This window comes from Schistocerca nitens, chromosome 5 (assembly GCF_023898315.1).
Source record: "Schistocerca nitens isolate TAMUIC-IGC-003100 chromosome 5, iqSchNite1.1, whole genome shotgun sequence".
NCBI classification, from domain to species: Eukaryota; Metazoa; Arthropoda; class Insecta; order Orthoptera; family Acrididae; genus Schistocerca; species Schistocerca nitens.
In genome coordinates this window covers 809926251-809940175 of record NC_064618.1, presented here as the reverse complement: position 1 = coordinate 809940175, position 13925 = coordinate 809926251, and the positions used below count along the sequence as shown (strand labels likewise).

At 38.7% G+C, this 13925-nt stretch overlaps 1 protein-coding gene across 5 annotated transcripts in view; it reads left to right on the top strand.

Annotated features, from left to right (window-relative positions):
* LOC126260041 (protein phosphatase 1A) overlaps positions 1–13925 on the top strand; it is a 236233-nt gene that overhangs the window by 119162 nt on the left and 103146 nt on the right. For all 5 annotated transcript variants that reach the window (XM_049957220.1, XM_049957217.1, XM_049957218.1 and 2 more), the window contains one exon: positions 7702–7804. In XM_049957220.1, coding sequence (XP_049813177.1) covers positions 7702–7804 — 103 coding nt within the window. The remainder of the gene's footprint in view (positions 1–7701; positions 7805–13925) is intronic.

Below are 13925 nucleotides of genomic sequence, written 5' to 3'. Positions count from 1 at the left end.
ACTGGCAACACATTGCGAAGACATGCCGGATAGAGGGCGGGGGTGTGTATTTCCCACAAAGTGCATATCACTACATGGAATGCAGATGTATACCAGTTACGAACACTGTACCTTGCTGCTGGTGGGGAGCCTTGCGTGCGTCAGCAATACAGGTAGGCGTACTGTAGGTGCAACCACAAAGGAGGAGTATCTGTTGAGAGGCTAGACAAACATGTGGTTCCTGAAGAGGCCAGCAGCCTTTCCAATAGTTGCGTAGGCAATGGTCTGGATGACTGACTGATCTCTGGCCTTGTAACATCAACCAGAACAGTCTTGCTGTGCTGGTAGTGTGAATGGCTGAAAGCAAGAAAAAAAGCCCCCCATTCCTATCTCTGGGTGGGGACTGCTCAGGAGGATGTCGTTATCAGGAGAAACAAAACTGCCGTTCATCAGATTAGACCGCGAAATGTCAGATCCATAAATCGGGCAAGTAGGTTAGAAAATTTAAAAAGGAAAATAGATAGTTTAAAGTTACACTACTGGCCATTAAAATTGCTACACCACGAAGATGACATGCTACAGATGCAAAATTTATCTGACAGGAAGAAGATGCTGTGATATGCAAATGATTAACTTTTCAGAGCATTCACACAAGGTTGGCACCGGTGGCGACACTTACAACGTGCTGATATGAGGAAAGTTTCCAACAGATTTCTCATACACAAACAGCAGTTGACCGGCGTTGCCTGGTGATACGTTGTTGTGATGCCTCGTGTAAGGACAATATTTTTATTCATTCTTCATTACTAGATGGGCATTCTGTTAGTAAAAGGATGAATGGCCTTTCAGACCATGATGCACAAATTTTAACACTAAAAGGTTTTTGTACTCAAACCAATGTCATATTTAATTACAAACTATGTAGGAAAGTTAATCCAAAAGCAGTAGAGAGTTTTTTAAAACTTGTCAAGGAACAAGAGTGGCAAGATGTTTATAGTGCCGATAATGTAGATGATAAATACAATGCTTTCCATAACACATTTCTCATGCTCTTTGAGAGTTGCTTTCCATTAGAACATTCTAAACGGGATACTAGCAGTAACGGACAGCCCGGTTGGCTGACTAGTGGGATAAGGATATCATGTAGAACAAAGCGGGAATTATATCAAAATGTTAGAAGTAGTCACAATCAAGCTACAGTAGCCCATTACAAACAGTATTGTAAGGTGCTTAAAAATGTTATTAGCAAGGCAAAAAGTATGTGGTATGCAAATAGAATAGCTAATTCACAGGATAAAATTAAAGCCATATGGTCAGTTGTGAAGGAAGTGTCTGGTCAGCAGTACAAGGTCAACGATATAAAGTCAATTTGCAGTAATAATATTTCTGTTACTGATAAATCAGATATATGTACAGTATTTAACAATCATTCTCTGAGCATTGCTGGTGAATTAAATAAAACCTTAGTTTCTACAGGAAATCATATAACTTTCTTGGCAAATGCCTTTCCGAGATTGACGTCTGAAATACTCCTCTGTGATACAGACAAGAGGGAGATTGAGTCAATAATTAAATCACTGAAGACTAAGGACACTCAGGATTATGATGGAGTGTCTAGCAGAATATTAAAGTACTGTGCTGTATTTAGCTATATTTGTAATTTTTCCTTTAGGAATGGTCAGTTTCCCGAGCGATTAAAGTACTCAGTAGTAAAGCTGCTTTATAAAAACGGAGAAAGGGATAATGTAGATAATTTTAGACCTATTTCTATGCCATCAGTGATTGCAAAAGTTATCGAAAAGGCTGTGTATGTAAGGTTAATTGATTATTTTATATCACACGATTTGCTATCAAATGTACAGTTCGGCTTTTAGAAGTCGTTTGACAACTGAAAATGCTATATTCTCTTTTCTCTGTGAGGTACTGGATGGGCTAAACAAATAGTTTCGAATGCTTGGCGTATTTTTTGATTTAACAAAGGCATTTGACTGTGTTGATCTCTCAATATTGCTCCAGAAGTTGGACCATTAAGGAATAAGGGGAGTAGCTAACAATTGGTTCACCTCTTACTTTAGCAACAGGCAGCAAAAGGTCATTATTCACAATGTTGATAATGGCTATGATGTGGGATCTGAGTGGGGTACTGTCAAGTGGGGGGTGTCCCAGGGATCAGTGTTGGGGCCGCTCCTGTTCCTTATTTATATAAATGATATGCCCTTTAGTATTATGGGTAACTCTAAAATATTTCTGTTTGCTGATGACACTAGCTTGGTAGTAAAGGATGTTGTGTGCAACATTGACTCAGTTTCAAGTAGTGCAGTACTTGACCTCAGTTCATGGCTTGTAGAAAATAAACTAACGTTAAATCACAGTAAGACTCAGTTTTTACAGTTTCTAACACACAATTCAACGAAACCTGACATTTTAATCTCACATAGTGGGCATATGATTAGTGAAACTGAACAGTTCAAATTTCTAGGTGTTCAGATAGATAGTAAGCTGTCGTGGAAAGCCCACATTCAGGATCTTGTTCAAAGACTTAATACTGCCATTTTTACTGTTCGAACGGTATCAAAAGTGAGTGATACTTTGACATGTAAATTAGTCTACTTTGCTTATTTTCATTCACTTACGTCATATGGTATTATGTTTTGGGGTAACTCTTCCCATTCTGGAAGGACAATTTTGGCTCAAAAACGGGTGGTTCGGGCAGTAAGTGGTGTGAGTTCACAAACCTCTTGTCGACCTCTGTTCACGAGCCTGGGTATTTTGACATTGGCCTCTCAATATGTATATTCCTTATTGTCGTTTCTTGTTACCAATATTAGTTTATTCCCAAGAATAAACAGCTTTCACTCGGTTAATACTCGGCAGAAATCAAACCTCCATTTGGATCGGACTTCCTTACCTCCTGTGCAAAAAAAGTGTGCAGTATACTGCTGCATCCATTTTCAATAAACTGCCACTCAGTTTCAAAAATCTTAGCAGTAATCCACGTGCTTTCAAATCGAAACTGAAGAGTTTCCTCATGGGTCACTCCTTCTATTCTGTTGAGGAGTTCCTTGAAAAATTAAGCTGATTCTTATTGTATTGCTGATAGCGTTTACTTAAACTTATGGAATGACTTTTTTTCGGGTTCATGAACATTTATTTTTATCTGTTATTACTTTTATGTTGTAAGTTCATGTACTGACACGTTGCATGACCTTGGAGATTTGCTCCTCAGTTTGGTCCTACGGAACTTGACGTGTAAATAAATAAAAAAAGGGGGGGGGGGGAGAAATGCGTACCATCACGTTTCGGAGTTGATAAAGGTCGGATTGTAGCCTATCGGATTGCGGTTTATCGTATTGCGACATTGCTGCTCGCGTTGGTAGAGATCCAATGACGGTTAGCAGAATAGAATCGGTGGGTTCAGGAGGGTAATACGGAACACCGTGCTGTATCCCAACGGCCTCGTATCATTAGCTGTCGAGATTACAGACATCTTATCCGCATGGCTGCAATGGATCGTGCCGCCACATCTCGATCCCTGAGTCAACAGATGGGAACGTTTGCAAGACAACAACTATGTGCATGAACTGTTTGACGATGTTTGCAGCAGCATGGACTATCAGCTCGGAGGCCATGGCTGCGGCTACCCTTGACGCTGCATCACAGACAGAAGCGCCTGCGATGGTGTACTCAACGACGAACCTGGGTGCATGAATGGCGAAACGTCATTTTTTCGGATGAATCCAGGTTCTGTTTACAGCATCATGATGGTTGCATCCGTGTTTGGCAACATCGCGGTGAACGCACATTGGAAGCGTGTATTCGTCATCGCCATACTGGCGTATCACCCGGCGTGATGGTATGGGGTGCCTTTGGTTACACGTCTCGGTCACCTCTTGTTCGCCTTGACGGCACTTTGAACAGTGGACTTTACATTTCAGATGTGTTACGACCCGTGGCCCTACCCTTCATTCGATCCCTGCGAAACCCTACATTTCAGCAGGATAATGCACAACCGCATGATCCAGATCGTGTAAGGGCCTTCCTGGATACAGAAAATGTTAGACTGCTGCCCTTGCCAGCACATTTTCCAGATCTCTCACCAATTGAAAACATCTGGTCAATGGTGGCCGAGCAACTGGCTCGTCACAATACGCCAGTCACTACCCTTGATGAACTGTGGTATCATGTTGAAGCTGCATGGGCAGCTGTACCTGTACATGCCATCCAAGCTCTGTTTGACTCAATGCCCAGGCGTATCAAGGCCGTTATTATAGCCAGAGGTGGTTGTTCTGGGTACTGATTTCTCAGGACCTATCCATCCAAATTGCTGAAACACTTGTCAGCTCTAGTATAATATATTTGTCCAATGAATACCCATTTACCATCTGCATTTCTTCTTGGCGTAGCAATTTTAATGGCCAGTAGTGTAGATATACTGAGAGTTGGTGAATTTCTGTGGCAGGAGGAACAGGACTTGTGGTCAGGTGAATAGAAGGTTATAAAAACAAAATCAAATAGGGGTAATTCGGGAGTAGGTTTAATAATCGACAAAAAAATAAGGATGTGGATAAGCTACTATCAACAGCATAGTGAATGCATTATTGTAGCCAAAATAGACACAAAGCCCAGTAGTAAAAGTTTATATGGCGTCTAGCAGCATGGATGAGGAAGAGATTGAAGAAATGTATGATGGGATAAAAGAAATTATTCAGACAGTTAAGGAGACGAAAGTTTAGTAGTCATGGGGGAGTGGAATTCAATAGTAGGAAGAGGAAGAGAGGGAACAGTAGTTGAATATAAAGTGGGAGAAAGGAATGAAAGAGGAAACAGTCTGGTAGAATTTCGCACGGAGCATAATTTAATCATAGCTAACACTTGGTTTAAGATTCATGAAAGAGGGCTGTAAACATGGAAGAGACCTGGAGACACCAGAAGGTTTCAGATAGATTACATAATGGTAAGACAGAAATTTCGTAACCAGGTTTTAGTTTGTAATAAATTTCCAGGGGCAGGTGTGGACTCTGACCGCAATTTATTGGTTATGAATTGTGAATTAAAACTGAAGTACCTGCAAAAAGGTAGGAATTTAAGGAGACAGATCTGGATAACCTGAAAGAACCAGAGGTAGTACAGAGTTTGAGGGAGCATTAAGGAATGATTGACAAGATCAGGGGAAAGAAATACACTAGAAAAATAATGGGTAACTTTGAGATATGAATTAGTGAAGGCAACAGAGGATCAAATAGGTAAAAAGACTAGGCATTTGCAGAAAGCCTTGGGAAACACAAGGGATATTGAATTCAGTTGATGAAAGGAGATCGAATAAAAATGCATTAAATGAAGCAGGTGAAAGGGAATACAAATGTCTAAAATATGCGATTGACAGGAAGTGAAAAATGGCTAAGCAGGAATGGCTAGAAGCATATATCACTAGGGGTAAGATAGGTGACGCCTACGGGAAAATTAATGAGGCCTTTGGAGAAAAGAGAGAAAAGAGAAGAACCTGTATGAATAACAACAGCTCAGATGGGGGGAGGCTCTTCAAGTGTGGTATACAGTTGACAGCTCCAGCTGTTTAGTTTTTTGTACATAATAGTGTACTTAAAAACTGCAAATAAGTACTCGGTTAATAAACTGAAAATTACTCCACTATATTAACATGATCTCAGTGAAGTTGTTTTGTTTACTTACATAGGAGCACAGGACAGGAAATATTGATGAGTGAGGAGTTATAATCTACCTGTAAACTTAAAAACAAGTAGCACTCAAGGTATGAGAAGTCACCTTTCCCAGCAGCTACAAATGCGCCTTAGGGTGACTCAGAATCATTTCCCCTGTAGCAGTTTAGAACAGTTGATTTACAAAGATTCTCTGTCCATATGTGTTTCCTGCATTATTGTCAGCAGTAACTCGTATCTGTATTCCATGAATTATCCCATCATGATATTATTGAACTTAGCCTCCCGTGATCATTATCAGAAACATGCGGTGGTGTTACAGTAAATGAGTGTGGTGGTGACTAAGGGAAACACGGAACACTGTGAATAATTTCAGGACAGTTGTGTGGACACTGTCAAGTAGTTCAGCATGTCCTCATGAAATATCACGATAAAAACCTACAATAATCTGATGAAGTGGCCTCACCTACAGATGTAATAATATTATGGTCAACTAATAATGTTAATGCACTTCGTGAAAAATGAACACCCATCCAGATATGTTTGCGCACTGAATCACCGGTGATTCATAAGGCAAGCTGCAGAAGGGTCAGCGTAACATTGTGAAAACACTGTGTAGTTACTTCTTGTGATGTAGTGGGTTAGAGAGAGAGAAGGGGGGTGAGGGATGTGCCAGCTTGCTCTAAAGTTTGGTACTTGAATGACTACAGTCCAGTGGCCTGCCTTACCTCATGAGTCTCCCTCTCCCCCACCTTTCAGCCCATCTACACCAAGCCTCCAGAACTCAATCAATCCCTTAATACAGCTCTACTGCACTTGGGTGTAGTACATGCATTTAAGATGTGTTTTGAATGACTTTTAAGATAAACATTAATTATAGACCATTAAAACAATTTTGTTAATAATCTAATTTTTTTTACATTCCCTGCACGCAGAAACTATGAACCCTAGAGGAAAAAATGAATAGTATCTTTTTTGTAGGAAATTTAATGTAATTTAATTTTATACTGGGATAGATTTTCATACAAGCCACAGTTTATGAGTTACTTGAGAAAAATATAAAAATGTGACCTTTAAATGCCAACCCCCCACACTCCACTGGTCAGGATTTTTAATGTGTTGTTCAGGACACACTCTCCTAGCACTGTGCAAAAATTTGTGACTACACAGTTTTTTCCCCTAATTGTTCTTTTCTGGTCTTCATTGACTGGACTGCCATCTGGATGTTGGTATTGATTATACCTTGCAACTATCACAAAATTTTGAGTCTTGTCAACTTGCTGAACATAATTTGATGTGTACCACTGTCTCCACTTCCGTTGACAGTGCCATCACTCTAAATTGTGAAACAATGTATGTATGCATAATGCAGTTACCTAGTGTTGAAGAAACCAGTTGCCTAGTGTTGCAGTGAATATAAGGTGAACTACCTTATCTGAGACACTCATACTGTACGTCTAGTTCCTAAGATCATTTCTTGTAACATACTCTTCACAAGAAAACTGAACAAAGTTGTTCCAGTAGCCCCTCTGAGGTCTTTCTCTAGCACTTGCCACAAAACATGACAACAAAGATGGCCAGATACTAGATTTAGTTTAGGATTATAATGTATCAACAAATGTGTCCAGTGCAGATCTGATCTGTCTCATTACACCAGTTGCACAGTGATGACTTCCTTACTGACAATGAGATCCACAGCAGTGCAGAGAGAAGTCAACTCTTTATGAATTAGAGCAACTGCCTTTGCTAACATTAACCTTTGTACTTGTTTGTAGTGCTTTTTCACAATTGAAAATACAACCCCCCCCCCCCCCCCCCCCATTAATGGTAGTATGTTTATGTGAGTACAACATAATAATGCTTAAATCTGATATAATTAAATCTTCCTTGAAACATTTGAGTCTCATCTTTATCTTTATCTACAATAATGTTATGTGGTGTCACCTGAGACTATAGTAAAATCTGTTTGGGTTGTGCATCAGAATAGTGTGAGATTGGTGTGGATTTGACTATACCAGCATTTTTTACTTTTATTTTTTCTTTACAGATATTATAAACCAAGGCGACACAGTGGAATTTCTCCATGTTCTTCAGGCCCTTGCAGATGAGAACATACCAGGACTTCCTCCAGGAGGTGGCCTTAGTGCAAAGTATGTATGAAATAGGGACCTGTTTTATTTTGTAGTTAATGTATAAATATCAATCCTTTTTGCCTCAGGTGGCCAAGTGTACTCTTCTTCTTCTTCTTCTTCTTCTTCTTCTTCTTCTTCTTCTCTCCTGCTTTATTTTTAAGTTAGTCATAGTGTTTCTTAATGTTAGACCTTTTGCACCTATGTTTTTTTAATATGCCCAAATTACTTACCTCTAGTGACCATAAATTTTTTGTGTACATGCTACCACTTTTGCACACAGAGCTGGTAAATTAGGGCACTTGGTCCTGGAGCGAAAGCCAGTGGACTTCTGCAACAACAGTTTGTTAACAAAGGAAGTTACAAACAATTTCTCACTGAGCCAATTATTTTAAAAATTTTCCCCAAATTGAAATTTGTGGAGACTGCCCCACTGCAGCAATTATTTTTGTTAAAATTAACTTACACTGAATAATAAATAAACTTACGGGTACTAGCCCACTAATTTTTTAACACCAGCTAAGAACTACAGGGACTATCCCACTCCAGCAATTACTCTTTGTTAAACAACAGATGCTGAATTTGAACCACTTTAAAATATTAAAAAATATTTAAATATTAACACTTTCCTCGGGATACAATTAACAGGTACTAGCCCACAGCAGCAGTTACTCTTTCTTGAAAAGACTTTATTGAAGTTTCAACGATCTTACAGGCAGCAGTTCACTGGAAGAGTTGCCTTTGAAGATTGAACTGGCGTATACACCCCATGTAAATTGTCCGACCATTAACTGTGTGTGACATCCTTTGCAAGAAGAAAAATTCAACTCCATGAATGCTACGGTCTGGGGGCAGTTACAACCAAAGTAGTAACAGTTTTATACAGTCCTTATGAAATGAGTTATTCACTACTAACAAATGGTAGCATATATACTGTAACTAGAGACACGCATTCAAATTCATTTACAGGTACTAACACCTCGTGACAACCACTGCTAAATAACAACAGTTTGTGCTAGCTGTTCCAGTGATCTTTTCCATCATTAACACACTGTGACATTTATACTTAACTTGGAACAAATGTTCAGATGCATTGACGTTTACTAGCACACTGTGTCAGTTACTCTCAGAACAGACACAGTTTTACACACTCTACTCAAATGAAATTTTCAGTCACTATCACACACTGACTATTAGTAATAGCAGTAGTAGTAGTAGCAGTAGCTTTCTTCATCCGTAGATCTCTTTTTACAAGGATATAGAACATGTCAAAGTATTTACAAATTTATGATATGACACACAAACTAACACAAACAAACACACAAAATTCAAGCTTATTTGCATACACATATATTTACAGACTTCTAGTTAGAGACAAACATTAGATTTACTCCTGGTATATAATATTTATTTACAAATAACTTATTAATTAATGTAACGCCACATTGTTCACTCATATCTCGTTTATCATCAGTCACTGCACACACTGTACACACATTTGTTCAGAACACTTTACTCACCACACACACACACACACACACACACACACACACACACACACACACACACACACACACTGGTGATCTCTGGGCCATTTTCTGTACCGCAACTTCCCATTTGCTATCCTGAAAAAGTGAATCAGCATCCCTCCATAATGAGTGAGATGTTGAGCTCAGGAAGAGGAAGAGGTGTTAGTATTGTGCTATGCATAGCTTTGGGGGTAAGTGTTTCTAGAAAGGGAAAAAAGAAGGAATGAACATAAAGTGAAGGTGTTATGTGGATTGATGGATATTTTATTATCATTATTATTATTATTATTATTTATTTGTATAACATCTTTTATCAAACCCCTACTCTGTTGTAGCTAAGTAATCCTTCAATGTATAAAACGTATTGCACAACAGGTACTTTTTAGCTGCCTTTTTTAAATAAGAGTATTTTGGCAATTTCTTTAATCTCCTTTGGTAATTTATTGTACAGTTTTATTCCTAGGTAGAAAACCAGAGTACCAGGTCACCAGCATTGTGAAGCCTAATGCAGGATTGGCTCAGGTGACTTTTAACATAGGGGGGTTATGTAGGGATTTTACTAAAGAGGATCAGGTAGTGATTGTGGGTGGGGCTGGTAATAGTATTGATAGGGATGGGGAGTATGACATAGATGGTGACCTGGAAAAGATAGCCACTCAGACTGGCAACACGAATGTGCATTTCGTGGAACTGTTTCAGCGTCACGATCGGCCTCATCTTAATACAGCCGTCAGGCGTAATAACATGAGACTTGGGGGTGCGCTGATGACAGAAGGCATGAGTCACATTTCAGTGGTGTGGGTGGAGTCTATCGGCAGGACGGGTTTCACTAGACATGGCCTACACCTCAACAGGTATGGGAAGGGGAGGTTGGCAAAACTTATAGGTGACAGCATAGGTGGGGGTGGTGGGATCACTCATGGGAAAATTCCGGTAGTTGTGGGTGTTAGAGCTGTACCTTTTTTAGATTGAAGTCAGCTGATAGGTATTCCTGCTTAAGGGAAGTCTCTCTAACAAAGAAACCACTTTCTACAAAGCTTGGGGATCCGATTAATGAGGGAATTAGTATATTTCATCAAAATATACAAGGTATTAGAGATAAAGTTAGTGAACTGCTTATAGATGTTGACTCTGAAATTATTGGTATATCTGAACACTTCTTAAATAAGGAGATAATTCAGAGGCTTCCTTTACCAGGATACAGGTTGGCTGGCAGCTTTTCTAGGAGCTCTTTGCGGTGTGGGGGAGTAGCCATGTATGTGAAAAACAGTATCCCATTTGAGTCAATTGATGTTTCAAAGTACTGCACTGAAAAGGTGTTTGAATGTTGTGCAGGTGTGGTTAAATTTAGTGGAGCTAAACTTCTTACTGTTGTTATTTATAGATCCCCAGACTCCGATTTCACAACATTTTTGCTAAAGCTAGAGGAGGTTCTTGGTTCACTTTATAGGAAATACAAAAAGTTAGTTATATGTGGTGACTTCAATATTAATTGTATAAGTGATTGTGCAAGGAAAAGGATGCTGGTAGACCTCCTTAATTCATATAATCTTATGCAAACCGTATTCTTTCCAACGAGAGTGCAAGGGAACAGTAGAACAACCATAGACAATATTTTTGTTCATTCGTCATTATTAGAAGGGCATTCTGTTAGCAAAAAGGTGAATGGCCTTTCAGATCATGATGCACAAATTTTAAGTCTAAAAGATTTTTGTGCTGCAACACATGTTAAATATAGTTACCAACTTTTTAGGAAAGCTGATCCAGTTGCTGTACAGACTTTTGTAAACCTTATCAAGGAACAAGAGTGGCAAGATGTTTATAGTGCTGATACAGTAGACGATAAATATAATGCTTTCCTCAAGACTTTTCTCGTGCTCTTTGAAAGTTGCTTTCCGTTAGAATGTTCAAAACAGGGTACTAGCACAAACAGGCAGCCTGGGTGGCTGACTAAAGGGATAAGAATATCTTGTAGAACAAAGTGGCAATTATATCAAAACGTTAGAAACAGTCACAATCTAAATGCAGCAGCCCATTACAAACAGTATTGTAAGGTGCTTAAAAAAGTTATTAGGAAGGCAAAAAGTATGTGGTATGCAGATAGAATAGCTAAGTCTCAGGATAAAATTAAAACCATATGGTCAGTCGTAAAGGAAGTGGCTGGTCTGCAGAGACAGGTCGAGAATATAGAATCAGTGCGTAGTGGGGATGTCCGTGTTACTGATAAGTTGCATATATGTACAGTACTTAATAATCACTTTCTGAATATAGCAGGTGAACTAAATAGAAACCTAGTCCCAACAGGGAATCATATAGCGCTCTTAGAAAAAAGTGTTCCGAGACTGTTACCTGAAATGCTCCTCCATGATACTGACAAGAGGGAGATTGAGTTAATAATTAAATCACTAAAGACCAAGAACTCTCATGGATATGACGGGGTATGTAGCAGAATACTGAAGTATTGTTCCACGTATGTTAGCTCAGTACTTAGCCATATCTGTAACTTTTCCTTTAGGAGTGGTCGGTTTCCTGACCGATTAAAGTACTCGGTAGTGAAGCCACTTTATAAAAAGGGAGACAGGGATAATGTTGACAATTATAGACCTATTTCTATGCCATCGGTGTTTGCTAAAGTTATCGAGAAGGTTGTATATACAAGGTTACTGCAGCATTTAAATTCACATAATTTGCTGTCAAATGTACAGTTTGGTTTTAGAAATGGCTTAACAACTGAAAATGCTATAGTCTCTTTTCTCTGTGAGGTTTTGGACGGATTAAATAAAAGGTTGCGAACGTTAGGTGTTTTCTTTGATTTAACGAAGGCTTTTGACTGTGTTGACCACAAAATATTACTGCAGAAGTTGGAACATTATGGAGTAAGGGGAGTAGCTTACAATTGGTTCGCCTCCTACTTTAAGAACAGAAAGCAGAAGGTAATCCTCCGCAATATTGAGAGTGGTAATGATGTTCAGTCCCAATGGGGCACTGTTAAATGGGGCGTTCCCCAAGGGTCGGTGCTGGGGCCACTGCTGTTTCTTATTTATATAAATGATATGCCTTCTAGTATTACAGGTGATTCAAAAATATTTCTGTTTGCTGATGACACCAGCTTGGTAGTGAAGGATCTTGTGTGTAATATTGAAACATTATCAAATAATGTAGTTCATGATATAAGTTCGTGGCTTGTGGAAAATAATTTGATGCTAAATCACAGTAAGACTCAGTTTTTACAGTTTCTAACTCACAATTCAACAAGAGCTGACATTTTAATCAGACAGAATGGGCATATTATAAGCGAGACGGAACAGTTCAAGTTCCTAGGCGTATTGATAGATAGTAAGTTGTTGTGGAAAGCCCATGTTCAGGATCTTGTTCAGAAACTAAATGCCGCATTATTTACCATTAGAACAGTATCTGAAATAAGTGACATTTCAACACGAAAAGTAGTATACTTCGCATATTTTCATGCGCTTATGTCATATGGTATTATTTTTTGGGGTAATTCTTCTGATTCAAAAAGGGTATTTTTGGCTCAAAAACGGGCTGTTCGAGCTATGTATGGTGTAAGTTCGAAAACCTCTTGTCGACCCCTATTCAATAGTCTGGGAATTTTGACATTGCCCTCACAGTATGTATTTTCTTTAATGTCGTTTGTTGTTAGCAATATTAGCTTATTCCCAAGAGTTAGCAGCTTTCACTCAGTTAATACTAGGCAGAAATCCAATCTGCATGTGGAATGCACTTCCTTGACTCTTGTGCAGAAAGGAATGCAGTATTCTGCTGCATCCATTTTCAATAAGCTACCACAAGAACTCAAAAACCTTAGCAGTAGCTCAAACACTTTTAAGTCTAAACTGAAGAGTTTCCTCATGGCTCACTCCTTCTATTCTGTCGAGGAGCTCCTGGAAGAGCTAAAAAATTAAGCAAATTCCAGTGTTACATTCTTGATTTTCTTTATTTAAACTAACGACTTGTCGACTGAATATGTTTCTTATATTTCATTTCATTCTGTTTCTACAATCGTGTTATAATTTCATGTATTGACTTGTTCCATGACCATGGAGACTTCTCCTAAATGTGGTCCCACGGAACAATAAATAAATAAATAAATAAAATAAAAAATGCTGTTTTGAGTTTTATGTTTATTTTTTCTTGGTAAATGTAGGTTGAGTCTATCTCTTGTAGCATGGTTATGGACAGAGCTGTTTGTGCAGTAATTACCAATGTTATTTTTGATGTGTACAACTGACTGGTAAATGTATTCACTTCGAGCAGTTAAAATCCCCAGTGTTTTCAACAGATCTTTACAATGAGCTTGACTAATATTTTTTGTTATTATTCTTATGGCTCTTTTCTGGAGTTTGAAAATTGTGTTGATGTTTTGTGCATTTGTTCCCCAAAAGAGAATTCTGTAGCTAAGAAATGAGTGTACATATGAATAATATGCAACTAACAGACACTGCATGTTACACACTGATGATAGGATTCTAAGGGCATAACATGCCGATGACATTCTGTTTGCAGGTTCCTTTGTGTGTTCACACCACTTCAACTGAGAATCAATATTCATTCCTAGAAATTTTACATTTGTTACACAGTCTATAGAGATCCCA